The sequence below is a fragment of the Melanostigma gelatinosum genome (genome assembly GCF_949748355.1).
Source record: "Melanostigma gelatinosum genome assembly, chromosome: 2".
NCBI lineage: Eukaryota > Metazoa > Chordata > Actinopteri > Perciformes > Zoarcidae > Melanostigma > Melanostigma gelatinosum.
In genome coordinates, this window is record NC_136635.1 from 19,525,166 (window position 1) to 19,552,313 (window position 27,148).

The 27,148-nt window shown below is 43.1% G+C and overlaps 4 protein-coding genes and 1 long non-coding RNA gene across 6 annotated transcripts in view; 3 read left to right on the top strand and 2 right to left on the bottom strand.

Annotated features, from left to right (window-relative positions):
* Positions 1 to 503: 503 nt before the first annotated feature.
* On the bottom strand, positions 504 to 7,163 carry ercc3 (excision repair cross-complementation group 3). The gene is made up of 15 exons (XM_079289879.1): positions 7,055 to 7,163; positions 6,286 to 6,485; positions 5,904 to 6,140; positions 5,755 to 5,804; positions 5,526 to 5,661; positions 4,767 to 4,937; positions 4,439 to 4,643; positions 3,802 to 4,116; positions 3,442 to 3,626; positions 2,841 to 3,043; positions 2,639 to 2,735; positions 2,207 to 2,324; positions 1,985 to 2,103; positions 1,126 to 1,275; positions 504 to 1,005 (listed from the first exon to the last, which is right to left on the bottom strand). Exons 1-15 carry the CDS (start codon positions 7,080 to 7,082, stop codon positions 871 to 873), a joined length of 2,349 nt encoding a protein of 782 aa, XP_079146005.1. The 5' UTR covers positions 7,083 to 7,163; the 3' UTR covers positions 504 to 870.
* A 602-nt stretch (positions 7,164 to 7,765) lies between these two features.
* gpalpp1 (GPALPP motifs containing 1) lies at positions 7,766 to 10,018 on the top strand. Its single transcript, XM_079289903.1, has 7 exons — positions 7,766 to 7,960; positions 8,082 to 8,199; positions 8,300 to 8,395; positions 8,470 to 8,719; positions 8,864 to 9,028; positions 9,114 to 9,215; positions 9,336 to 10,018. Exons 1-7 carry the CDS (start codon positions 7,873 to 7,875, stop codon positions 9,552 to 9,554), a joined length of 1,038 nt encoding a protein of 345 aa, XP_079146029.1. The 5' UTR covers positions 7,766 to 7,872; the 3' UTR covers positions 9,555 to 10,018.
* Positions 10,019 to 10,301: 283 nt separating this feature from the next.
* On the top strand, positions 10,302 to 15,825 carry gtf2f2a (general transcription factor IIF, polypeptide 2a). Of its 2 annotated transcripts, XM_079289914.1 has the most exons (9): positions 10,302 to 10,430; positions 10,722 to 10,795; positions 11,078 to 11,102; positions 11,313 to 11,451; positions 12,458 to 12,517; positions 13,853 to 13,934; positions 14,110 to 14,209; positions 14,527 to 14,670; positions 15,180 to 15,825. In XM_079289914.1, exons 1-9 carry the CDS (start codon positions 10,365 to 10,367, stop codon positions 15,300 to 15,302), a joined length of 813 nt encoding a protein of 270 aa, XP_079146040.1. In that variant the 5' UTR covers positions 10,302 to 10,364; the 3' UTR covers positions 15,303 to 15,825. The 2 variants fall into 2 exon arrangements, with proteins under 2 accessions (XP_079146040.1, XP_079146041.1); XM_079289915.1 differs by lacking the exon at positions 12,458 to 12,517.
* Positions 15,826 to 16,347: 522 nt separating this feature from the next.
* Positions 16,348 to 19,528, bottom strand: LOC306792670. Its single transcript, XR_013772835.1, has 4 exons — positions 19,411 to 19,528; positions 17,361 to 17,553; positions 16,992 to 17,069; positions 16,348 to 16,517 (listed from the first exon to the last, which is right to left on the bottom strand). It is a non-coding gene; the product is annotated as an uncharacterized lncRNA (long non-coding RNA).
* A 1,029-nt stretch (positions 19,529 to 20,557) lies between these two features.
* The window catches only part of LOC306792249 (protein TANC1-like), a gene marked incomplete at its 5' end in the record, with an annotated part of 29,836 nt that continues 23,245 nt past the window's right edge, over positions 20,558 to 27,148 (top strand). The window contains 4 exons of the mRNA XM_079289323.1: positions 20,558 to 20,633; positions 22,062 to 22,265; positions 24,115 to 24,207; positions 25,751 to 25,881. Of these exons, the coding sequence (XP_079145449.1) occupies positions 20,558 to 20,633; positions 22,062 to 22,265; positions 24,115 to 24,207; positions 25,751 to 25,881 (504 nt within the window). The remainder of the gene's footprint in view (positions 20,634 to 22,061; positions 22,266 to 24,114; positions 24,208 to 25,750; positions 25,882 to 27,148) is intronic.

Below are 27,148 nucleotides of genomic sequence, written 5' to 3' on the forward strand. Positions count from 1 at the left end.
CCACTTTGGCAGCTTGCACAAGGCACCAGACTGAATGTTGTTTTTAGGATGTCCTCAAATCAACCATAAGCAGAGGAAGTAGACCCCGACCCCTCACCCTTCTCTATCCCCAGTTTTTACTCATGCTAAACACAAATTAAGTTAAAAGCTTTCCCTCTTTCCATTCTTCCAAGGGGAAAAATAATCTTGCAGCTACATTTCTTTTCTCAGGTCAATTAAAATAAATTGGTGGACTGTAATGTGTACCCAGTAGTCCCTAGTGTCACTGTGATTGCTGGCAGGGACACATTTTATATTATAGCTTTATTTTTCTATAGTTATTCATTTTGAATGTTGACATGTTAAATTTTGCCAGACTTGTGAATGTTAAACACCACTCTATATAACATACAACTTTAAATTATTATACATTTTCTAAGAGATTAACATTCATTTTAGCCTCCTGCATTTACGGATGTAACGACTTGTGACTTGAGAAAAACACACAAAGAAAACAACAACCAAAGAGCTTTCTTTTTTACGTAACATATTTAGCAACATTTAAAAGGTGAAAGTTCCAGAACAAAACATATTGAATAACTAACCTCAGGAACAGATCATTGTGATCTGATTATGTGGGCTTAGTCCGTCACATCTTACTGTGTAAAAGGTAGCCAAATTTACAAAAACAATGTCCAATATCAATGGTTTCCTGCTGTTGGTGTGAAGCACACACCAACAGCAGATAAGACGAGGGTTATTCCACGTAGGGCAAATATCAAGCAGCTGACATACTCCAGTCCATATACATTATTATTGCGCCCCAACTTTGTCCTGTTGCCTTGCTGCAGCTGAGTCCATCTTGAGGTATCAGGGTGTGAGGCAGAGCTTCTACTTTCTGAAGCGCTTGAACAGAGGATGAATGCCCTTGCCTAGTGCGGCTTTGCTGCCTCGACTCTGATATTCCATGTAGACTGTGTCATCTGCACCCGACATGGAGCTCATGGTTCCCGGTCGCCTTGAGAACTGATAAGGAAGCGGGGGCGGGGGGGGGGGCAAGTGAGTATATTGTTATACACAACAGCACAATTCAAAGGCAACGGAGTGTACGTTCTTTCTGAGTCCAGGTTTAGCAAAAGCCCTCACCTGTGGTCGTCCGCCCACCTCCCCTGCCACCACTTCCTCCTCAGCGTCCAGGTCTGAAGCAGCTAGAACCTTCTGAAGCAGCTGCTGTTGCTCGTCCTTTGTTGAGTACATTAAGTCCCCTTCCTCCATACCTGCCAGCTTTGTGATCACCTATGAAAGAAAGGGAACATGACATCATTAGAGATGGTCCTTGTAAATGGTACAAGAATGAGGTGTCACGTAAATGAGGACTAACGATCAAGCACACACTTTTTCTAATTCATACACATGTTCCCATTTGTCCTGAATACTTTTTCACAAATAAATGAAATAAATAGATTTAGGCCTTTTGTTATTTGATTTAAACTCTATTCCTCTAAATTAAATTGTGTAGATGTCCATCGACAACAGAACGGGTGGAGTCCCCGTCTATGTAACCTATCTCAGCGGAAGATTCCTTTTCTGAAACCAGTTTCTTTTCTGGTTCATCAGAATCAGAATCAGATTCTTTGTTTTGTCCCTCAAAAGTAAACTCCTGTTGGTTGTTGCCAGAATCCCTCAGGCTTCAGTGTTAGTGAGTCTTGGACCCCTTCCCACTAAACAAGTCTATCCAGACTGGATCTGATGAAACCAAACACTTTTGAAAACATAATAGCAATAGAGAATAGAAACTGAGTAAATAACAGAAACGGAACAAAGAAAATCCAAATTGTAATGTTTTGTAATTTAAAAACACCAACTAACTATGTTGGTGCTGCTGTGGCAGAACTGTACAATCTGGAGTACGAACAGGGTAAAATCTGTGGTGCAATTTCAAGGCGGAGACACAAATAAGGTGAAATTGTGTGAAGATGACATGTTGCCGCAATGGTGAACAAACCTTAAAGCTGTAACCTTGGTCCACCAGGAACCTCTGCCTCTTGGTGGAGTAAGCCATCTCCTGGGTGTCCTGAGACACTAGTGAGTAGAAGTACGCGTTGTACTCCTCCGCTACCATTCCTAAGCAAGCAGACAGTTGGAGGTCGATAAAACAGCTACATCAGCGTGTTTCATGCATAGGCAAACAATATCAGTTGTTTCTATTTTCTGCAGACATACTGACCTTTCTTGGCTCGTAAGACTCTGCCAAGCCTCTGGGCCTCCTGTCGGCGTGATCCACCATGAGAGGAGATCTGGATCAGAACATTGGCTTCTGGCAGGTCAAATGAGGTGTCTCCAACCTGTTTGTAAAAGGACATGCTTCTGATTTTATGTCATTTCTTTCAGAATGGGGTAAATGTCTGGAAGAACAAGCCAGCAGGATACTTTCTTTTTTTTTTTAAAGGGTTGGAAGCATTACTGTAATGATTTCAATCAGATTTACTTGTTAGCGTCCATATAAACACACTGAGGGACAGAAAACCCCCTACACAGTTCAGAATAACACTCAAACTGTATTCAGTTGTCAAATACAGTGGTATGTCCACAAAGGGGCACATGGCTGAATGACTGTGGTCCATATATTACATAGAGGAAAATAGTTTGGTTGGTCTACCTTGGAGATGAAAATGGTGTTGATCTTGGGGTTGTGTTTGAAGTTCTGTAAAATCTGCATTCGTTCCCCCTGAGAGGTCGGACCATAGATGTAAGGCCTGGAGAGGAAAAATCACAACAGAATTAAAAAGCTTGAGACATCGGATCTGAACAGGCAGTTCACTGAAGCGTTCGAAATGCCGCTCTTGTTGCAAATTACTTACTTGTTGAGGCGAATGGCGTATTCCTTCAGGGCAAACACGTTGTCAGCGAAGACCATAATCTTGTCATTGCGCCGCTCGTGGAACTGAATGAGAAACTGGCAAGCGCGGAACTTATTGGGGTTCATTGTATAAAACAGGATGCGCTTCTTGGTCTTGATGGCCACGTACTCCCTGTAAAACTCTGGAGACATCGGGCACCACACCTGGAGCGCAGACATGGGTACATTGATCAGAAAGCATCATCAAAAGTGAAACATGCTCATTTGTACGCGTCATGTTGAACCTTGACTGCAGCTAGTTCAAGGAGCCATGTTTAAATATCGTTGAGTCATGTGATATGAAGGTTCATATAACCGCAATGTTACGCACTTTGTTCATAAAGAAATGAACTCTAGTACATGAGATACACCAACACAAATGAATTAAACTTTTTGCACATTGCTCCACACAACTCGGCAAGCCGACTGATTTTACTCACAGGAGACAGCTCAACATCCATCAAGTCCATACAGAGAAGAGCACTCAATCAACGCTGACGACTTATAAATACCATGTGTATGTCCCTTTGTCGAAATTGACTGTAGAACACTGCAAGACTCACCTCTGCACACTGGACTTTGGCAATGTAGCCATTGTTCTGCAATTCCATCCAGTTGGCTTCAAATAGTTTCGGCCCAATTAGGAAGTTCAGGTCCACAATCTTGTCGTCTTCCCTGACCAGTGTGGCAGTGAGCCCCATTTTGCAATGTGCCTGGACAATGGTCAGAACCCGACGAAACATCTTGGCTGCAGAGAAAGCACAAAATTCTTATGTTGACATGTCGATTAATCTCACTATATTAGGTGTCTATATCCCGTTGTATCCAAAAACCTCAAACTTCAAAACACTCTTCGCGTAACGCTGTTACATTGGAACGCAATATTGAGCTGTCTGGAAAACTGATGTGCAAGAAGAGCTCACCGGGGATAGTGTGCACCTCATCCAGGATAATGAGACCCCACTCCTGGCTCCGCATCCACTCCATGACTCTCTCTGCCTCCCAGGAGCGCTTGGTGGTGTGACCCAGCATGGAGTAGGTGCTGATGGCCACCGAGCAGCCGATGGGCTTGTCCTTGGCGTCTGAGGTGAAGCGGCAGATCTGAGAGTCATCGATAGTGGACCACATCTTGAACTGAGCCTTCCACTGCTCCACGGACACCGAGGAGTTCCCCAACACCAGGCAGCGCTTGCGCACCGTGCAGGCCGCTGTCACGCCCACCAGGGATTTGCCCGCTCCTGGAAAGCAAAGGGGAGATCAAATATTAAGACATACAAGCTTTTTACACACAGGACACTGATAGTAACTCATACTTTTTGTTGAGGGCGTACGCCAACATTAAGATGAAAGGAAAATCTGCCAAGTTCAGCAGTCTGTCCCTTGTTTATTATGGGCTAAGCAAACATTTAAAATCATATATTATTTCATATTCCAGTTCTACCATTTTTTTGCCATTTCAAGACTGTATTTCTATTGTGACGAAAGGCTTTGGGGGTGTCCTTTCTGTTTTGTCACTCAATGTTCCGTCGTCCATCGAGTACAGTGAACCAGCCGTCTCACCGCAGGGCAGCACGATGACCCCAGAGCGGGCACGTCCATTCCCAAACATCTTGCGCAAACTCTTCTCCTGGTAGGGCCGCAACACGGCAGTGGGCTTCAGGTCAATGTTGATGTCCGGGTTGACTGTGTCATTGCGAAAGTCGTACTCGGCTAGCAGGGGGTACTCCATCTGAATACAACGCTTCTGCAGCTCTTCGATCATCTCCTACACCAGATCAGAGAAGAACCGTTCAGAGTAGGGCAGACACATACGAGTATAAGCATGGTACAAAATATAAGCTCAATGAATGCCAGCAGTAATGTAAAAGAACAGAAATCTGAAGTGTACCTGGCGGATCTCACAAGACACAGTCTGAGTCTCTTCTTCCTCCTCTTCTTCTTTATCCATCTGCTCATAGTAGCTGAAGATGTCTTCGGGGACCTGCTGGGTTGAAGTCTGTCCATCGCCGGGCTGCTGCGAGGTAGAAGTACCCCCCCTTTCTTCAATCGACTTGGAAATCTTTTAGGAGACACAAAAAAAGACCAGGACAACAGTTACAACTTCTGTTGGCCTCCACAGTGATATTTACGAAAACATGACATGACTTCTTGCTTTCTAATTAGAATAATTGACAGGTTGGGAAAAAACCTAGAGAGCCTGATCTGACTGTTCCGTTCCAGCATCGCAAGACATCCTTCCTCACGTCATTGATACTATTTTGTTCAAATGTGTGCATGATCCCATTTTACACACGTTTACATTTCTTGGTTGTCCTGCCATTGAGCAGTAGCGGCTTCATATGCCCCCAGCCTGTGAAGTACAGCACATCACGATGCACTATAGTGCAACACTACTACACACACATCTATATGTTCAGGGGTCACACTAATAATGGGTCATTGTAAATCTTCTTTGGTGGAAGATTAGGAAAGTTATGGTTGAAAGTTTTTAATCTTTTGCATCTGCATCTTCACCGATTATTATTGGGTATTAAACAATAGACATGTTTAAAATGTGTTTAAATTCATGGACTATTCCAAATTAAAACAGCAATAAATGACTTTATATGGTTGTGTGTGAGTATTAAAAGGGTTTTGGACGGCATACCAGTGACTTGCTCTGGACGACTTCAGTGATGAGCTCAGTGTCCGCTCCGTCTGCGGTGCGGAGACGGCAATCCCGGATCACGCTGTCCTGCAGAAGCCGCTGGATCACATCAGGGAAGGCACTCTCCACAAAATACCTGAAGGTAGACATGCAGCACAGTTTAAGAAGAGCACTGACGGGATGATTCATGATGTAGAGACAGAAGGAAAGGTTGCTGAAGTGATCTTACCTGTTGTGCTTGAGCACCAGCTTGACTTTGCCATAGCTCATTGTGCAGAGCTGAGAGTAAATAACCACATTAGCACGCCTGGCATTAGAAATAATACATACATAAATTGTCCTCTTCTCTAAAAGCACAAGACACTCTCTCATTCAGACCTTAATGAACTGCACGATTCCATCCGGCACAGACGTCTTGCTGAGCTTCTGCAGGTATTCTACAATATCGGCGGTCTGCAGCCCCACACTGACAGCTGCATACAGGGAATAGGCTGTCAGCTTGTACTCATGGATATGGTTGGGCCTGCACACCGGCTCGGCAATGGCCACCATGAAATCCTGGGCGTACTTGTACACTGGTGAGAAGGCTTCCAGGAAGATGTGTCCATCTGGAGCCTGGAGGAGAGAGGAATGGAAGAAAAAGAAAGAGGATGAGAAAACAAAACAAAGAGAATCCGCTTAAAATCAGGAAGAGGACCACAAGTTTTAAATTAGTAAAACTGTCTCAAGTGAGGAATTCAACCATCCAAACACATCTTACCACCCAGAGGGGACGTGATGAGTGATCATTCTTTAACAGCATCTGAACACGGTAGTCTTTGGCGCCATACTCATCCAGTTTTGTACTGGACTCTTCCACATGTTTCCCTGCAGCAGCAGGTATGGCCTCCTGAGACTCGCTGCCCACTACCTCTTCTTCCTCTTCTTCCTCCTCGTAGAAGCGCTTTTTGGACTTCTTGTCTGTAAGACCACAGCATGAGTTAGAAAACATTTGCAGTAATAGAGGTGGACAAATAACAGGCAACAGAAATGTATCAATGTAAATTCTCTTGTTTTTAGCACACTCCTGGCAATATCATGGTACTCAAGTACTCCTTTTAATACACAGTGATTTAATATGTTTTTGCTATACAAGATAAAGGAATATCCTTCCTTTACTAGCATTACAGCTTGTTCTGTTCTATACTATTTGACCGTTTAGCTCATATGCAATGCGTTTTAACATTAGAGCACACACGTATATGTCACTGTGCTACTTTATTACACACGCATTTCAGTTTTGAAACATAAATGTAGGCTGTGTTTTATACTCTTCATCAAAGTTGTTTCACTTAGCGTTGCACCCTTTCACTACAACTGCACATGATCGAAGGAGGCGTTCAAGGACTCAAAATGCAAAGCTAGTGTTGATCAGCAATACACATCGGGGGACATGTGAGTTTCAGTAACGTTACACAATATCCTGAACTTTAAGATACAGTTAGCTAACAGTGAGCTAGGTTACACCGTAGCTAGCATTAGCAACTCACCCCGATCTCCTTTATCTTTTTTACCCATTTTACAAATTCTTAAATCAGCGATTTCTTTCAAAACATGACAGACATCTTCATAATCCGTCTGATGTCCTCCTGAAAGTCCACAAAGATGGACTGCATTAGCTATGTGACAACTGTAGATACACAACCTCCGGTCTCAGCCTTCAAAATAAAGTCTTCATTTTGAGAATTGTGGGGAAATATAATTTAGGGATGTTTTCAGTTTTTTTAATCATTTCGAGCACTTTTTTACACAATATTTTTTTCTAAGCACAGATGATACTGTGTATGTATGTATTTATTAATTTACAGTAGGCCTCGTGGAACAACCAGAAGGCATTACAAATATAGAGAAGTATTCTGAAGTAATAGCTATAGAGATTACTCAGTATTAGAAAAGAGACATTAACCGAACATACGAACATGTTAAATGACAGATAACTTTATTCATTAAAAATACTGTCTTAATTGTACTGCACCAACGTGTAATTCATTACTAATCATCCCAATTAATTAGTGTAATTAATGCACATCAAAAGTGGCGATGACCGCATGTCTAAAAATAACAAGCAACATCAGGATACGGTATAATAGTGTATCAAATAAAACACATGTAATGTCTTTTATTCTTGCAGCACAGTAGCAGTTTATTTCAGCTAACTTGACTCCACTGATTTAATGTTTACTTCCTGGGTGAAAGGTCAAATTCGCCCTTCGAGGTTTCTCTTGTCTACGGGGCAGCCTTTTATTTAGCTTTATTTTAAACTTTAATAGAAATTGCTGACTGAGTAAGTAAGTCATTCGTGTCTAGTATGTCGTCTGATAGACCGATCGGACCTGCTGTACCCCGGATGTTTAGAACGGAAGGGAGCGATGAAGACTCTGATAGTGATGATGGATGTAAGTGTTGGAGGGTGAAATACCGCCCTTGCTTTGGATTAAATGCTGTATCAACCGATAAGATTCGCCTCGTGTTGCCCTGCGCATGGTAGTTGATGTTGTTTGTTTGTTTCTGTTGTAGTCTCTGGCCCTGCTTTGCCTCCCGGCTTTAAACGGGGAGAACCGTCGAGCTCCTCGGATGACAGTGAACAGGAGGTGTCGACCAAACGAGCGAAAACCGAACACACAGCTGCAGAAAAGTAACTTCATTAACGGACTAGAAGTTATAGAAATGTATGCCTCACCAAACAAAACGGTAACGTGTGTGTGCGTGCGTGCGTGTGTGTGTGTTTTCAACAGGGTGGAGAACACAAAGGGACCAGAAACAGAAGATGATGGTTATTTTGGACCAGCCTTACCACCAGGATTCAAGAAACAACAGAGTTCACCAGAAAGGTGGGCAAATGAGTGACACTTGTTGTGGATGAACAGTCAAATACGGAAGCTGTAACTGCATTGTGTTGCCTCAGGCCACCTGTGCTGGGACCAGCTTTGCCTCCTGGGTTCCGCAGAGCAGCATATGAAAACAATGATGATGATGGTGAAGATGGAGAGGATTTCCCAGGGCCTGCCCTTCCCCCTGGCTACCAGGCGGAGTCCTCCAGCAGCGAGGACGAGGACGTGATTGGACCCATGCCACCCACAGGGCCTATTGAAGACGATGTGGCTCTGGACTTTGAGCGCAGAGCGCGCAGGATGAAAGACAAGCTGACAGGAGATGTGAGTCTCCCCCCCCCCCCCCCCCCCCATCCCACATTTACAATAAATATCCTGCGCAAGGGTGTCCCGTTCCTTTCTTAAGTCTTTAAAGTGTTCCTCCTCTGCTGTCTGACTTTGTCCCTGTGTGTATTTCTGTGTGAACAGGACACTCCTGAGGTGGTGTCCAGAGAAACGTGGATGACCGAGCTCCCACCGGAGCTGCAGCACATCGGCTTGGGGGCTCGGACCTTCAAGAAGAAGTCGGGTCCAGAGAGCAAGGATCGCTCTATGTGGACGGATACGCCAGTAGACAGAGAGCGCAAGCTTGTGGTATTTATTGCAAAATAACTTATTTAACATTTTGTAGTTTATATATTACCTCCCTGCATTTCATCGGTTTATTGTTGACCAATAGGAACGCATTGAGAAAAAGAAGAAGGGTGAGGTGGAGGAAGAAGATGTCCCACAAGTCTCCCAGAAGGACGTGGAAATGGCAGAGAAAGTGTCTAAGTATAACGTACGTGGTATTACCTCCGCATTCCTTTGTCCTACATGTCTCCATGTTGAATTAATGCCAGGTGTAAATGTTCACATTGAACTCGGGACTAAAGTTTCTCTATCCACCCCCTGTTATCAGGAGACTAAACGTGCTGAGTCTCTGGTGACGTTGCACACAAAGAAGATGGCGGAAAAAGCAAAGGAGAAGGCCGACAAACCAGTGGAAAGGAGAGCATTCGATCGGGACGAAGACCTGCAGGTGAATCGCTTTGATGAAGCGCAGAAGCAGCGGCTGCTGAAGAAATCTCAGGAACTGAACACACGATTCTCCCACAGCAAGGACCGAATGTTCCTGTGACAAATTGTCAAAAATATAAGAAACATGTTGGAACGGCAGACCGCCATTTACAGTCTGGCTGTTGTATTTTTCATACAGGTTTTGTAAAAATATGGGCTATGTTTGTACGGATACTCGTGTGTTACACAAATGGGGAATCGAATTTAGCTCAACTGGACTAAACAGTCTGTTCAAGACATGGCAGACATGGCCATTTATAGGAGTCCATGTCACTGACTGGGCGCAAAGTTAATGTTTCAAACGGATTCAAGCTATTACAAAGCAGCAGCCAGTGGAGCTTGCATTTTGTATCCCCAGTAGACACTGTATTAGTCTCATGGGGAAAAAAATGGACAGAAATGCTGAAATAAACGACATATTTTACCTACATTGATATACAGTGATTGATTTTGTGATTTTGTACTGAATAAATTGCTGTTAAATGGATTATGTTTTACATGTGTCCAATACATACATTTTTGTTTAGGTCCATTAAATTTGTTTAAAAAATGTTCTATGTTTCATTCTTAGCCATGCATTATTTATGAACGTTCTTCTGCATATATATATATATATATATATATATATATATATATATATATATATATATATATATGCATTTATATATATATATATATATCCATATATATCCATATCCAATATATATGGAATAAACTGCACTTATTGGTCAAAAGTGAAGAAGCGACACACTGATATGAACCTTCGGAGTTGCCATACTTTGCCATTCTTCTTCTACGCATGCGTGTGGTGTTAACTACAGTCTATTGTAATCTAACGATTGTTAAACTATCGGAAGCATAATTTTAAAACATGTCAGAGAAAGGAGAAGTGGATTTAACTGGTGCCAAGCAGAACACGGGTGTGTGGCTTGTAAAGGTGTGTATGTACAATTAAAAACAATAAATAGGACAATGTATTAACTTAAACGGAGCTAAGGCTAACAGCAATGTAACGTTAGCTTAGCATTGACCGTTACGGTCGACTGTAGCAGTGTGTTGTAATTCATTAATTGTTAGCTAGCTATAATAAACTGGTCACAACTACTCATCAGATTATTTATTTGACCACGTAAACGGATAACTCGTACATTGAACATTATAACTAAAGGTCCCATCGTCAAGGTATGAAACCAGCCCCCGTAAAATATACTCATGTTTCTTCATGCAGGTTCCCAAATATCTCTCTCAGCAATGGGCGAAAGCGACGGGCAGAGGAGACGTCGGGAAACTTCGAATATGCAAGTACGTGAAACAACTGAACACCAATGAAATAACAGAAGCTTTGTTTGTGTGTGAGCTTAAATCAAGCGACAGTAGTCATTGAACAACACGAGACAACTCATCCGGAATGGGAAAAGAGAAATTGTATGCTGATGAAGGATGAAACAACAGTGTTATTAAATGGTAATACAAGCAATGCTTTTGTTATGCTACTACTACTGATACATTGGAAATGAAACGTAATACTTTGTTATTCCTGCCAATAAATTAATCCTAATTTTGCTCATTATGTTGATCTCTAAGGAAAGGAAACCAAGCAAAAGCAGAGGTAAGTGATGGACATCTGTCACCACATACAATGCCACGAAGATAGCCATCCTCATGGTGTAGTACACACGTAATAATCTATAGTTATACACCATAGTCTGCGTTGGAGAAATGTGAATTTGTTTATAAAGGCTAAATAGATAACAATCCGCGATCAGATTCTTCTGTGACGTTTCCTTGATTGATGATTTAATCTCTTCTCTCTTCACAGGTGTCTTTCACTTTGAATGAAGAGCTGACCGTGATCGAGGGCATAGAAGACAAGACGGTGTCGGCGCCTCGCGACCATCCGTTCACCATGCAGACAGTGGGAGGTCAGATGTTGGCGGTCTTCACCGAGACTTCGTCGGGTGAGCTTCTGTTTTGAATGTTGAGCCCAGCCGGGGGATGCCGAGTGTTTGCTTGTGAGTGCGTCTGCTGCAAGACGAGACACACATTACATTACAGAGTCCAATGTTGTGTGATGTGAATGATCTGTGAGGTAAGTTCTGTGTGATCGGGGCGGTGGAGGCATCCCATCCTGCTGCTCTTTGCACAGCTGGCTGTCTTTCCCTTTGCCTGCCCTGCTTGTCTCTGTGTGTTGTGAACTCTCCACACATTTTTCCCGGAGTGTGAGGTTGTCCACAGACAGAGTACACAAAAGAAATGTACTGTGCACAGTGGATAAGTGAACACTCAACAGAAAACGGAAGAGAGCTGGTCTGTTGGAAATGTGTCTGATCTGTGTACAATGTTAATCGAGTTTCCGTGTTTGATCTTATGTCGGTCATTCGTTTGTGCTTTTCGCCTTTTTTTCAGTCCACTGCCAATCATCTCAGTCGACTGGACACATGATCAGGCACAACGGCCCCATTCACAATTAATGTAACAGAGATCAAGATCAACACACATCATTGCTGAATTTGGAGTTGATTTTAGTTTGTGCATGTTTTATTATTTTGTTTGGTTTGAATTTCACCAGCCCTGTCTGCCCTCCGAATGTGATGTAGTTGTGTTGTTGCTGTGGGTGCTGGTGAGCTTGTGCTACTGTGAGACGGCATCTTACGTGCCGTCTTAGTGTGTGAGTGAGAGTTTTAGGGCTGCGCACTTAACTTCATTTGTGCAGCCCTGTCATGGATGTGTGTTTGTGGTTGCACCGGGTATCTGCGCTCGCTTTGTTGTGAGGGTATGCTTGCTTCGCTCATGCGCACGCCCGTGTACTATCCCGAAATGACACCGAGAAAGCTCTGTGTGATTGAAACGTTTTGGTGTGCAACTAAACCCTGGGTGTGGTTCTTTGTTGTTCGATCCCCTTCTTCCTCCGTCTGCCATTCCACTGTATGTTCATGTTTACCAACCCTCCCTCCCTTCCTGTAGGCCAGTCAGAAGAAAGATCTGATGGCAGCAGCTCAGTTTCGGGGGCGGGGGCAGGTCCAGGTGAGTCCTACGTTTTTGCCAGCGAGTGACAAAGTTGCACCAGAGAGGGTCTGTTATTTTTAAAAATGATTATTATTAAATGGAGTATCACAACGGCAACCCATATACCGGTACATGCTTTGGAAGATGCATGTATTGGTACCAGAAACCGTAGACACATTGTGGAGACCAGTTCTGCCCTGAAGCATCACACGGGCGTCTCTTCTCTTTTTGAGCATAAATTGCACAACTCATATGAAGCTTCTGCACTTCGTTTGCACCGTCTTGATTGGAGGATGGAGGAGAGAGTCTGTGGTCAGACACTGCGATGAGTAGAGTGCTTCCTGCTGGTGGTGATGGTTGTAATACCAGCCCAGTTGTGACATTGTGAAAGAGAATTAATATCGTGACTGTTTCTAAATGTTAGTTTAGATCTATTCTCTGTACATTAGCACGCTAATGTCCTGGTCCTTTCTTACCCATAAACCTTGAAGGCCAAAGCTCTCATTTGCATACTCAGTCATTAGGTATGCAAATGTACAATAGCATATTCAAAAAATGATGTTGTTAAGTTACTGTCATTGATACTGATTGAAGACTTAATTACAGCATAGAACAGGGTCATTTGGCATAAGCCCTCACTCTGGCTCAAACGTTTCACATTCAGTGAGTGAGCCCCGTGGAGGACCCACAGATACCGTTAGGGACAGCGTGACCTCCACTCTGAGCCAGTAGACAGACAGTGTGGCTGGTCTGGAAATAGCCGTGCGAGACAAAGAGGTTATATTATTTTATAAATTAATAATTTCCAGAGAAAAGGGGCAATTGTACGGAAATTGGGAGACTTTTTGGTGGAGCAAAGAGAAATGCACGGACTGAATTAGAAGTGACTGTGGGATGAATAATAGTAATAGCAGAGAGAGAGGTTCGGTGGGTGTGCGTGTGTGTGTGGGTGTGGGTGTGGGCGGGCGTGTGTGTGTGTGTGGGCGCGTGTGTGTGTGTGTGTGTGTGTGGGCATGTGTGTGTGTGTGGGTGTGTGTGTGTGTGGGCGTGTGTGTGTGTGTGTGTGTGTGTGTGTGTGCCAGGGTCGGGTGGTTTGTTGTAGTCCCGTTATGATGAGTGGAGTTACGGAGTTTCCGAAACCCTCGATCGCTCTGACATAATCCTTTCAACCTGCAGGGGAGAGCCTGGACTGAATTACATTCATATAAATAGGAGTGTATGTACTCATTATCCAGTCAGTCATTCAGTGTCTCCTCTCGCACATGGAACCGATCACCCTTCCTCACTTATGAAGTAAACATGCACTGAAAAAATGCCAGTTGACATTTGTTAATTGGCTGTGCTCTCTTTCAGATAAAGTGGCCCTGGAGGGAGTGGTCGTGCAGCGAGCAGAGTGCAGACCTGCAGTCAGTGAAGGCTACATGAAGCTGAAGAGGTGAGTCTTTATTACTGTTGTGAGTATGTTCTGAACCTGCATGAACGTGGCTTATCATGTTAACTCTACTTTATGGTGTATGTATGTGTTGACATCTTAATGCATCGTATCAGACAGGCGTTACTCAGTGTACACAGCGGATGTCATGTTTAAGTCATTCTCGTCATCCTGACAGGTTGCAAATTGAAGAGCTGGCCAAGCCCGTCAGGCTGTCCCAACAGCTGGATAAAGTCGTCACCAGCAACTACAAACCGGTGGCCAACCATACGTACAATGTAAGAAATACGTCCAATGCGGGATTGTCTTGTTTCATTCATCTTAACATGTAACCTGCACATAAAATAGTTTATGGATGCTTCTGGATAAGCACATGGAAATCTTGTTGCTTGGTTGTCTTACAACTCATGTATATTGTTTGTTTGTTGATGACCCTAGCTGTGAACCGTCTGTCTTTCTACATTAATATATATATATTTATATACTAAAGAGGGGGAAATATTTAACATTCTTTAGAAATTACAACTGACTTGTAATGTTGGGTGCAGGCCTGCATGTGTTTGCTGACCTCTGGCTGTTTCACTTTTTGTTTCAGCTCGAGTATGAGCGGAAAAAGAAGGAGGAGGGCAAGAGGGCGAGACTAGACAAACAGCAGGTGTTGGACATGTTGTTTTCTGCTTTTGAGAAGCATCAGTACTACAACATCAAAGACCTGGTGGACATCACCAAGCAGCCTGTGGTAAGACCTAGCACCCTGTTTATACTGACTTGAGTTCAGTGCGTACATCGGAGTCATTAAGACTCAATAGGACCATAGGGTTTTTGTTTTTTTTGTCTCTGTGCTACAAGAACTAATTCTAACACTCCTACTGTAACGGGGTTTTCCTCAAACGGGGGTTTGATCCTGTTCAGAAGAGGAAGGATTGTATAGGTTTTGAGTGACTATTTTATATCAGGCATCGATGCAGTTTATATGGTTGATCACATCTATCATAAATTAAAACAGTGTATATGTTTAATGGTTATACTTTTACGCTTTCATATCTTTCTACGATCTTTCAACAATATATAAGACAGATCAAATCATTGTAAACTGTTCTCTGCTATATTTCAACTGGGTTATCTTTATTCTTTTGCACAGCTTTTTCTTGTGAGGACTGTTGATTTAATGATCTTTTTATAGCTTTCACAGAGAATGAGAGCAGTATATTCATCTTTTCCCGTTTTTGCCTATTTTTCCTCTCTCAGATTTACTTGAAGGAAATCTTGCGTGACATCGGCATCTACAATGTGAAGGGAACACACAAGAACACCTGGGAGCTCAAACCAGAATACCGACATTACCAAGCCGACGAAAAGACTGACGAATAGTTTCTGAACCCCCCCCCACCGCCGTTTATTTCAATGGGGGTGGTGTCCCTCCCAAGGCCTCCTGATTTCCATATATCAGGTCAACACTGGATGAGGTAAACCACAGGTTGTATCCTGTAGACCAGAAGAAACTGCAAGGGGCAACTAATTCAAGCGTCACGCTTCTGTGTGCACCGTCTCCTGGATGTGTTGTCTGTCAAAACATATGGATTTAGTTCTGCTCAGGACAGCATTTTACAAAGCAGAGGATGCATTTATGAATGCAGTTTCTTAGCATCATATTATTTTTTTAATGTGGCACAAGGGTGCCGAGATAATGGGTTTAATGGTTCGAGAATAAACATCAGGATGACGGATGAGACAGGTATTAACTCGCCACTAACGTGACATGTTTTTATAGAACTTTTTTTATTTGACTTTGAGTAGACAGAATTTTAAGAGCAGCACCATTGCTGTAAGACTTTCCTACATCTGCACTGTTTTTAAATGGAATGACTTGTGCAATAAATGTTTCTCAACATAATCTTTGTAAGACACTTCTACAGATGTGAAAGTTGTTAAACTACAGAAGACGTTAACCAGCCACTGCAGGTTTTTCCTACAGCTCGGCAGTTTTAAAAATTCGGTTTAAACCTGTTAATTGCGCCATCAGTTACTTTGTCAACTGCTCACCTTTCAGCAATTTACTCAACTATCTAAGGCAGTAAATTTAATTAAAATGAATCAGTCTTTCTATAGCAGGAGTCCTGAACTTTCAGAATAAACTCTGTAGAGGAACTGAAGGCAGTGCTTCCCCACTAAATAGCTCCTGAAACCACTATTGCATTAATCAGTTTAGTTAAAATGCTTCTTTTATTTAACCTTTATTCTGAGTAATTCACATTCAAAATCTTTTTCAGCAGAGTCCTGGCCAGCAATGCAGCATAAGATGGTGCACACAAGACTTAAAATCAAAATGGCAAAGAAGTTAAAACATTAACTTCAAGTGCAACGGCTAATTTCAAACAACAAATTCAGTTTTCAGTAATGACGTCGGCATTCAAGGTAAAAAAGAAAGAAAAAGTCTTTAATAAACGACAAATATGGCGTCACTTTTTTTACATTGCACGTACAGCTTCATACTGTTATGATCAAGATTAATGCTGCTGCCAGATTTAGGACAAGGGGGGGAATCATTCCACCGGTCAGATTTCAGTCAGGTGTTTGCCGTTTTTCCTGCAAGAAAATGGAAAAACAATAAGCTACATCGCTGCACACATGTCAGAGAAAGTTATCCTAATTTGGTAGACATGGCAAAATGCTTTTATTAGCTTTAAAATAAACACAATGTGAAATTGTATTTAGAGTACCCATAAACCCCATTAAACAAACAAGTAAAATGTTTGTATGACTATATAATATTAATGTCTTCCATCTTAAATGCAAGAGCAGTGTGTGGGATACTACTTCAAAACTTCGTGGGTGATAATATACATCAACTTCTGACTCTGACCGTTGGCCGTGCACAACACGCTCGTATGTATTCCTCAGTTCAAACCGTGCTGCTATAGCATGTAGCAGTCAGAAAGAACGAGGAAGGTTCAGTTTAGCATCTCTTTGCAAACCAAGAAGCCAATGAAGCATGCTTCAGGTCTATCAGCGGATGCAAAGTGAAGTCTATTCTAACTGAACAACGCTACAAGTGCTCACCTGCAAAGTATCAGTTCAGACCCAGCATGCTCACGAGTCGGTTACAGCTTCTGACGTCATCTCCCGAAGCCGCATGGACTGGAAAAAGGAAAATACAATATTACATCCAGCTCATTATTTTAACAGTCTATTACAAACTGATATATTTTGGATTTATCCTCCCACATTCAATCCGAGGCGCCATGGGAAAGAGGCGAGCAGAAAGCGCAGGGACATTTAATATTGCATCTGAAATATTAAAAACCCAGGACGTCTCACAGCAGAGAGCCCAGGCTGTCAAAGATGCAGCTCACGACCGAGCTAAAAGGATCGATCAGCCAAACAGTGAGACCCAAGCATGAGTCTCTACAAAGAAATCACGTCACGTACATTTCACACGCGACTCGATGCAGGCGGCAGCTGTGCTCTTGTTGGAGCTCATCTCTCGGACCCATTTTCTCAAGAAATGACACTGCCGTGGCAGATTGTAGTGTTGCAACAGCAAAGTAATCACTGGCAGACTCCGCCAGTCATCAGCCTCCATCTGGCTCACACAGGCGTCCACCAAAGGGCATTTGATCCGCTAGGAAAACAAGGCAGAAGGAGTTATTTACCAGTACTGCCTAAATAAAAGCTTCTTCTTGTTAAATTCAATCTGTCCACATCATGCACTTTACATATTAATATGTCACTACTTGATTTCTGCTGTGACAGATTCAAGCACATCAGGTTGGTAAAAAGGTGTCAAACTATTGAGACAAAGTAGATCCAGTAACATTAAGGTGTTTAGGATAACATTTAAGTTAACAGCTAATGTCACATTAGCATAGCTCAGGGATTCCCAAAGCGTGGTGCGCGCACCCCTGGTGCGAGCTCTGAGAGAGAAATCGGACGTGAGGGGAACGGAGAGGTGCGTTGGGGAGACCGGGAGAAGAAATCGAGCCAGAGTCAGAGGAAGACGAGACCGAAAAGGAGGAAGGGATAGCACAGACAAATCGGGAGCACATCGGCCCATCGCGGAGTCACGGTGAAAAAAAAGAGGAAACGAGAGTGAGCATCAGACTGAAAAAAAAGAGGCAATATGACGAAAAGTATCTGTGTCTGGGCTTCACTTGGATTGGCAACGCAGATTCCCCAAAGCCACAGTGCGTGGTGTGCAGTGAGGTTCTGGCTAACAGTCTGAAGCTCTTATTTACGTTGCCACCTGAACACCAAGCATGCCAGTGCAAGTCAAAAGCCCCTCACATATTTTATACCGAAATTGGAGGAGTTACAAAACAGCCAAAAACAACTGGAGTCTCATTCATGTGTTGGGTCTATAAATGATGCACTACGGGCTTCATATCTGGTTACAGAATAGCGAGAAAGGGGCTACCGCACACAATCGCCGAAGAAGTGTGCTTGCCAGCTGCCAAAGCGATGGTGGAATGTATGATTGGGGAGAAAGAAGCAAAAAAAGTTGTGCATGATCCCGGTGTCCAACAACACTGTGTCGCGCCACATTGATGCTTTGTTTGATGACATCCTGGCTACATTAGGCGGTCATTACTTGTAAATTAAATGTGATAATCTGCCTCTGAGCCTGTGCCCTCGCCATCCGTATTGCTCTTTAAAAGTGATGCCTAGTGTAACTGAAATGTATTGAAACTTCGTTAGTGTTTCAGGGAGTTTTCACACCCTTAGTTTGCGTTGTTCAGATTCAGGGATTAATATGATACAATGTTGCAGTTCCCCCTTTGTTCGGTTTGTGTTCACACTGAAACATTTAACAGCGGACTAAATATTGTAAACTAACGCCACACGCGAGCAAACTGTTCTCTCATTGGTCCGATTTTAGGCTCTGTTGCTTTAAAAAAAAAAATTCATTCATGGGGGGGGGGGGGCGCGAACCCGGTCGGGATGTAGAAGGGGGTGCGCGGCCTAAAAAGTTTGGGAACCGCTGGCATAGCTTATTAGCTACACCGAGTTAGAATTACAAGGAAATATTAGTTAAGTTAATACAACCACCAGCCCATTTAGTGTTACGATACATTAACGAAAATACGTGTCTCAAGTTGCACTCCGACACCACGTGATTGATGTAATTAGGGTTAGCTACAAATGGCTAGCATAAATGAGAGCATGGTAGCAACAGTAGCAATGAGGCATTTCCGGTGCTATGCTAAATGGTGTAGCGTTATTCTGTTAAAACGTGTCGCCAATGCAAAAAAAACAAAAAAACTGACGACATGTTTAACGTCCTGTAATATTATTTATTCCACTAATTTAACAGTCATGTAGCTTAGCTAGCCTAACGTTAAGTCATATGAAAGGGATTCGGCGATACAAAATGGCAACAATAATGTACGTGTCCACAGAACTATGTTTCACAACTCTAAACGATCAATTACCCGTTAGCTTGGGTTCACCCAACAATATATGATGATGGTAATATACTTACAACAGACCATGCCGATGCCTATGATCAAACTGCTAAAGTTATTTAGCATTGTAACGTTATAGCGATGAGATGTCTTCCTCCTGACGTGTGCTGTGAGGAGCAACGTCTGTGAAAGGACTGAGCGAACTGTAGCTTCCAGCTTAAATAGGTTACCGGTATGGCTAATTGTCGCCCCCTTGAGGACGGAGATGGAAATTATGTTTACACTGTCGCCCCCTGGTGTTCACAGTTGGAAGTAACTAAACATTATTTTACCGTAAATGCGCAGGATTAATGTGCACTCCGATTTACTATCCTCATAACCCATTCCCCATGTAAAACAATGTTAATTGGTGAAATTCAATTCATTTTTTGCAAGGCTTCCGTGTAAATAATATTATGGTCTGTAGATTATTTACTCTAACATCTAGAAAATTCTACTGTTTCAAAGGAAAACGCTTTTTGAGATGAAAAATGAATGGGGATTTCCCTTAGAATGTACAGACAGACACGCTTTTATCGCCTCTCTCCTTTAAATGTCAGTTTGATGCAGGAATGTTAAAATGCTATTTCAGCCAATGATGGAAAGTATAGGAGTCGTCAACATTTCATGATTATTATTATTATTTTATTTATTATTTATTATTATTATTTGTGGTGTTATAGCAGCAGCAGTGTGACAAAAACAATGAAGATCAAAAAAGAAAAGAAAAGCCCAACGTGGAAGGCGAACAAGCGCGTGAATTATGCGCGCGCCCGGCTCCTCTTCTTCCAACATACTGTGAGTTGACTGAGGAGGTGCAGCACTTCTAAACTGGACTCCGCGAGTTTAAATGGTCTTCCATCCGCTCCCGCTGGATTTACGAGAAGTCATGCAGGCATCAAAGAAGACCTAAGAGCAGGTAAGTAGAGTTAATCATGTATTATGTGTGACCACCTTTATGTGTGCTAATGATTCAAATGTAAAGACATTACTCGTTGTCTTGGTCTCAGAAAACACCAATTAAAACAGCTTCTTCTTCAGCAGTTGAACAAAGAACTAACATAGTGTGTGTGTGTGTGTGTGTGTGTGTGTGTGTGTGTGTGTCCTGAATAAGGTGCTACTAATTCTAATTAACATTTGGCTTAATCTTCCACAGGCAGTAGACAGTGAAGCAACAGCCCAGCTATGTTCAGAGCAGTGTTTGGAAACAAGAGAGAGGGAGGAGGAAAACGAGGAGAGAAAACTAAACAGAGACACCCAGGTAAGAGCCAAATCACTGCACACTACCTGTGTAACAAAACGGTGTCAGCCCAATAACAAGCCAAAACTGCACCTTTCCGCTTGTATCGTAATTTCCTTTTTATCACAGTTTATATCATTTTGAGACTGCATTTCTCACCCTGATCACAGATATGAGATGTATCTGATGTTGGACACATTGGCTCTTGCATATTTTTAATGGCATTATTCAGGTTCTCTTGGGTGATTTCAGTAGAGCCATTTCAATTAACCTAATTCATCAGCGTATGTTCTGTCCTTCACACAGTGTCCCGCTGCTTGCAATTAAAGTGTGTCAGGAGGAGTTAGAGTGGGTTAGGCAAACATCCTGACCTACTAAAAACATACTGCATTTCACGGGAATTTGTGAGCGGGCCACGAGTGAATGAGACAAATCTGCGTACCTGTTATGAAAGAGTAGTACATACCGTAAACAAACTGAACATTTTGCACCAATGTCAGTGAAATGCGCACTGAAGGGTGTGCTGAGCAACCAGAGCGTTTAGCTGTTTGAGCTATGACGTTTGTGTCGTTCACAGGGAGAACTTGTCAACTCGCTGCAGTTCAGAGGAGATTTTGGACTGCACAGTGGAGATAGATGTACACAAGTAGAGCTCAGTATTAGAGCAACCATGCTGCGCATTCATATTTGACAATGTGCTGCTCTGGGAGGAGCAGAGAGGAACATAGAGAACTGTGTCAGTCTCATTAAAAATGATATAGTATGTTTACAGACTCTGATCATTTGCCGAGAGATATCACTTCTTGTCAAAGGCGTATCATGAAAGGTTTGATCCTTTTAAATCTTTTAGGAATTATGCAACAGCATGTGCGTTTTTAACATTAGGTGGTGGACCCGAGTCCTTGTTTTGCTCACGGTAATAACTGCATAAAAAATGGTCTCATTTAAAGTAAGAGAAAGTGAAAGACTGAATTAGTCCACAGGGAAAACTACTGCAATCGGCTAACCAACATAAGTGGCAATACAGCCTCGGTAAGCACCTGGCTGTGTGAGTCCTCATGCGTAGTGCTTATTAAAATACACTGGACGAGGCCCAATGGCTGCAGTACGAGTAGAGATGAAAATGATTTGAATATTTAATTGAAATATAATAAGTGTTGCCTCTTTATTGAGTGTGATCCCATTTCTTTTAATAGATGTTCTGGTATTGCCAACTTTCCATTACCTCATTCAGCAATATGCCTCCAAGACAAAGATATGTTCGCTCTGTCGCGGCCTTATGTGAGACATATTTAAAACTGCTCTGTCTGCAATATGGTAAACCCGCTGCGCGGTCACAGTTCTGTTGAATCAACTCTGCCTTTGTAACTCTTCTAAATGATGCCTCTTGAACTGTAACACTTGTCCTTCTCTATATTTTCTCTGCACACTCCCATCTCCTCCACCTAGGTAGTGAGGTGTACGCTCACAGCGCCTTGCAGAGGGGTAGTGGCGGGCGTGCCGCACGCCCCCAGGACCACTACAGCGGCTACACTGAAAGGCGAGGGAAACTGAGGAGGCTGACCAAAGGGGCGTCCATTTCTCTGCCCTCCTCCCCTCTTCTGCCTCGCCAGGCCGATGTAGTTCCCTCCCAGTCGTGCATCAAGTTTACAGGTGGGTTCAATTGAAATAGGAGCAATAATGAGAACAAAGCAGGGGCTCAATACGAACAACTGAGAATGACTAGAAGCTGTGCATCAGGGAATAGCTGCAGAAATAGCAGAATGCTTTGATGGGTTGGTTTGCCTTGATTAGCGGAGAGCTTCTGTGCGTTCAGCTGCTCCATACATGTGACAGCAAATGCAAGAGCAAACCGACCGAGCCCCCAGGGCTCCAAAAACATGTGACAGATTGTCAGAGTAAATGATTAAACAAGATAACTTAAGGCAAGGAACCCCAATTAGGTTCATTTTTAGATGTACTTATAGTTTGGATCTGTTCTTAACACAATAGTCCAGAGTCCCAACTTTTATGACAAAATAAATTAAATCTGAACTCAATGTCCATAGCTTTGTTCCTTTCTTTTTTTAAATATGTTTATACATACAAATATTTTTCACATTTTTCCATCATCTTTACCTGAGTGGCAGGTTAAACGACATGTCGACTGTCGTGTCCGTCACACGTGGTGCTGTAGATGCAGCCATGCAAATGTGCCGTGATATGTTTTAGCTGAGAGCTGGCTTGCGGTGGGAGACGTACGCCATACTCCTTTGATTCCTGCAAAGAAACCCCTGACACCATTGTCATTTTTCATGTCGATCAGTCAACTGTCGAATAAACAGACAACAACAACATGAAACTCTGCACGTACATCATTCTGCACAGTGAAGGTCTGGAGTGGGGGACTTTTCCAGTTTCATTTAAAAGCATCTTCTATATTAAAAAAGAAAAAAAGATCAAAGGTAACAGTCTACAATGCACATGCTGCTTTACGAATGTTTCATTATTTAATTGAAAGAACACATTTTTAAAACATCGATGGGCACATTCCTATTTTGTTATTCATAAAGTCAAAACGGTAAAAATCACAAAGATGTTGTTTCCTCTTGAAACATGTTTTGTAACAATTATAGCATGAAGTACATGTCATAAATAATAATTGTGCTATTTTAAAGAGCAATGACCTGAAAAAGGTTCTGTGACATTTGTAGTCATTGAAACTCTCGTACCTGTTGGATAAAAAAAACCAAAGAAAACAAGCCTCGCCTCCCCTTAAAAGGAGCACAAGGTGGCAGTGTCCCACAGCAAGTACAACCATTCAGAAAAAAAGGCGCTGTTACGTTTCCATTGCATGCAGAACTGCCTTTGTTTCCCCCAGTACACTGAACGCACATGACAAGGGAAATTACAGCGAGTAATGATAAACGCTGCCATGGCCTGCGTGTCACTGGTGCAGCATCAAATATTAAACTGTGTGTGAATTCAACAGTATTTGCACATGCGTGATTCAAACGGCGAGTAACCTTGAGTGCAGGGGTTCAGTACATTTCAGTGTTCCCAAACATCTCATCCTCCTGAATGATCTCCAGTCCTAAAGAATCTGCGCTTACCAAGAACCCCTCAGATGTTGTTGCATAAATTGAGACACACCCACACACATCAATATGAGTGCAACGCTGTCCCTGCCCCACACACACACACACACACACACACACACACACACACACACACACACACACACACACACATTATCAGTGTTAATATATTATAGATAAACGCCCACGGTACAGTGAACATTGTGCTGTTTGCATGCACTGCTTGCACTCTGTTCATACTGCTTTGTCCTCCTGGGACACAATTCAAATTCTGCACCACAGATCTCATCTGGGGTGGCTTAATCTCTCTCTCTCTCTCTCACTTTCTTTCATATCCCTCTTTATCTCCACCCTCAATCCCTCCCTCGCTCCCACCCTGCCTGCTATCCCTCCCTCTCCCGTCTCCGTCTTTGCTGTGGCCAAAGGACGGGTGAGGGAGCTGGAGGATGTGTATGGCTTTCCCAACGCGAGAGAACCTCTCGTCTTTGCCTCGTGCCGTGGCAGGACAGACTGCAGAGGTGAGAACAGCAGTGTGTGGGAGTGTGTTTCGCGTCATTTCTGTTTTTCCAGGTATTGATCAGTGAAGCTGAATGACAATGAATGTGGCGGAGGTGAGTGAATGACGAGATACACGAGGCAATGAGTGTGTGGCTGTGTTTGAATGACATCCAAAAGGCTTTGCATTAAGTTCTCCTGTTCCGATGAATGTAGGGACAGTGATGGTTTGATGTATTTTGTATTGTCATGTGTTTAATTGAGAGTGGATTTGTTTTAACACAGTTTCTCCTGAGTCCCTGCCCTGACTTCTCTGCATGCTGCTTGTGAAGTTAGATTACAGCAATAACGGTGCAAATACTCACATCTCAGCCAGCTTTCTTTATGTATTTGACCGGAGGGTTATCCTGAGGCTAAACTGATTTCATGAGGCATCTTCTATCCCGGTTGCCAGGCACCTCTCAGCTTCCCGTTTCCAATGGCAACTGCTGGGTGGTTTGATGAATAGTACTGGACATTCAGTGTGCCCTCACGTTACCCCAGATTGTTTCTCTGTGCACTGCTGACTAAATGCAAAGTTTTCTCTCCTCCCCCTCTCTGAAATACCCGTCCAGCCTTCCTACAAGTCTTCAGCAGCTTTTCAAGCTGTGAAGTGAAAAGAGTATCAACAGAGGCTGGAACTCGGGCGCTTTATGGAACAAAACTGACCAGGCTGCCTCTCAAAATTGACCTTGATCCTCTGATGGCTACGGCTCCCGTTTGAACACACTTTGAATGTTGAATGCGATGTGATGCAGTGGCTTTTAAAAAGGAGAGAGTGAGCCAGCAAGGCAGAATGAGCAAGAGTCCGTGGAGGGAGTGCGAAATGAATGGCTGAACGCAAAGATGTTTGTGAGGAGGAGTGAGCTGTTCCTGTAATCCGTGATGTCCTGTCATCCTGTTTACATGCCTACTCAATATGCATGTTCCTCAGCTGATGACGGCACATAGGTGAGGCGTGAGAACGGAGGGCTGTATTGCTCAGCTGTGCGAAGCAGAGATGGCGCAAACTGTCAAAGCCTTGCTCTGCAGAGGTGAGCGCGGACCTGAGAGGAGCTGGGGTTGGAGGTCAAAGCATCGGGGGAGCCTTTAAACAGTGATGAATGAATGCAACACATGGCCGGTGTCAGCCCGATCTCTCCTGGAGCAACAGGGAAGGCAGAGCCAAGGCACTCCTTCTTTCTGCTCTGCTCTCATTGAAATTCGCAACCCGTCTCTTAAACCGAGAGCACCTGGCAGGCGTGTGCACGGGCAAACTCACAACCTCACACAACCCCCTCGCTGCCGCCTCAACCGGGGTGACTGGAAAGCCACAGTCTTTGCATTGATAATCAGGGCAGCTGGGGCTGTGCCGACCTGAGTGGATGCAGACATCTCTCGCAGTTCACTGTGGTGATGCTGCTGGACGGGAACCTCACGAGCGAGCTGAGCTGAAACGAGAGCGTCGGTTGGATGCCACTCTCATCTGGCCTGCCGTGTTTCATTCTGCGTGTTAATCCGTGTGTCCTGAATGTGTACTTTTTCCAGACCTCCACGTGGAGCCTCAGCCGGGCTCCTCCCTTTCTACCCAGGAACTGATGACCAGACTATGCTTCTTATTGGGAGAAGCAACGCCTGGCACTGCTAGCTCTCCAATGGAGGACAGGAGGGAAAAGAAGGTAGGGCAGCTTATCGATTGATTGGTTGATTGTTGTCGTAAATTGAGCTAAGTGCAACGAAACATTGCGTGAAATACTGTGCGTGATGTCACCATTTGACAAATGGATCGATATGTATTTTGGAAGGTTATTGTGTTGCTATGCTTCCACGGGGCTCCATGTCTGTACTCAGAGCCCCATCACGTTAACCCCTCTGTATGTGTGTGTTGTTGCATGAGCTCATGCCTCTCCATCTCTATGCCTTTGCATTGCTCAGCCGTGGCCCATTTTCTCAGCCTCATTCCACCACCTGAGCTCCAGATTCATTCAGCTTCACAGAGCTAGCGAGGCTCATATGAGGAATGTGGGTTGTCCTGGCTGAGATAGATGAGTCTGTGGTATGAAGGGAACAACAGTGAGCCGTTTCAACTCTGCTGCCTTGTCTCCCTACGGTCTCTGTGTTGCAGAAATGTTGCATCAGCAATGAGGAGACCTGAAATGCATGTGATCAAACTACAATGATGAGGATTATTTTAAAAAAAACAAAAAAACAATACTTGTTTCTTAGAAAAAATGTCCATTTGTTAACGAAAATGTCTTAAGAGGCTGTGAGACGATTTTCTAACTCTTCTGAACGTTTGACGTGGCTCATTAACCGCTGGGAAAGGGTCGCATACATTAATCAATGTCAGCAGGTATTTAAAATATTCTTAAAGACCAGTGAAAAATGCCTCTTTAAGAGACAATGGTAAATACTGGACATTAAAATGTATGTCACACATGTGTGCAAAAGATGGGGTTTCCTCCTCTCAGAGAAACACAATGGAAAATAAAATACACAATGTGACATGATTTATTGCAGGGTAGGTTACAATATGTTGTTAAGATGTACGTGTTATTATGTATATGTAATGTATTTATTCTCTTAACTCTTGAGAAGTGGAGAAGGCTCTTTATCAATATATGACACTGTTTTTTTCATCCTGGTTCTCATTATTGTTGTTTTTCTTCACTATGATTTTAGTTTGTTGCTTCACTGTAAAGCTATCCACGCAGTGAGTCCAAGTATCGATCCAAAAAACACGCAGCTAACGTAAAAAAACAGCTAAAGCACGTCCGTGTAACACAGTAACACACGCTGTAATGCTACCTTCATCCAATGTCATTTCCCATTTCCTAAAACTTGCATATATTGTGGTATTATTCTATCCAGGCAGTCTGATGCTGTGTTCATTGGATTTTCCCGACTTAAAATACATCTTGTCACCTGTGAAAAAAAGTTCACATT

Excerpts from the sequence above, each read along its gene's own strand:
- ercc3 (XM_079289879.1), bottom strand. The coding sequence starts at position 7,082 with ATGGGTAAAAAAGATAAAGGAGATCGGG. Across the intron at positions 5,805-5,903 it reads GAATCGTGCAGTTCATTAAG|CTCTGCACAATGAGCTATGG; the intron begins GTCTGAATGAGA and ends ATTTACTCTCAG. Across the intron at positions 4,117-4,438 it reads GGTCATCGTGCTGCCCTGCG|GAGCGGGCAAATCCCTGGTG; the intron begins GTGAGACGGCTG and ends TTTGCTTTCCAG.
- gpalpp1 (XM_079289903.1), top strand. The coding sequence starts at position 7,873 with ATGTCGTCTGATAGACCGATCGGACCTGCTGTACCCCGGATGTTTAGA. Across the intron at positions 7,961-8,081 it reads CTCTGATAGTGATGATGGAT|TCTCTGGCCCTGCTTTGCCT; the intron begins GTAAGTGTTGGA and ends TTTCTGTTGTAG. Across the intron at positions 8,396-8,469 it reads CAACAGAGTTCACCAGAAAG|GCCACCTGTGCTGGGACCAG; the intron begins GTGGGCAAATGA and ends GTGTTGCCTCAG.
- gtf2f2a (XM_079289914.1), top strand. The coding sequence starts at position 10,365 with ATGTCAGAGAAAGGAGAAGTGGATTTAACTGGTGCCAAGCAGAACACG. Across the intron at positions 14,210-14,526 it reads TGGCCAACCATACGTACAAT|CTCGAGTATGAGCGGAAAAA; the intron begins GTAAGAAATACG and ends TTTTTGTTTCAG. Across the intron at positions 14,671-15,179 it reads ACATCACCAAGCAGCCTGTG|ATTTACTTGAAGGAAATCTT; the intron begins GTAAGACCTAGC and ends TTCCTCTCTCAG.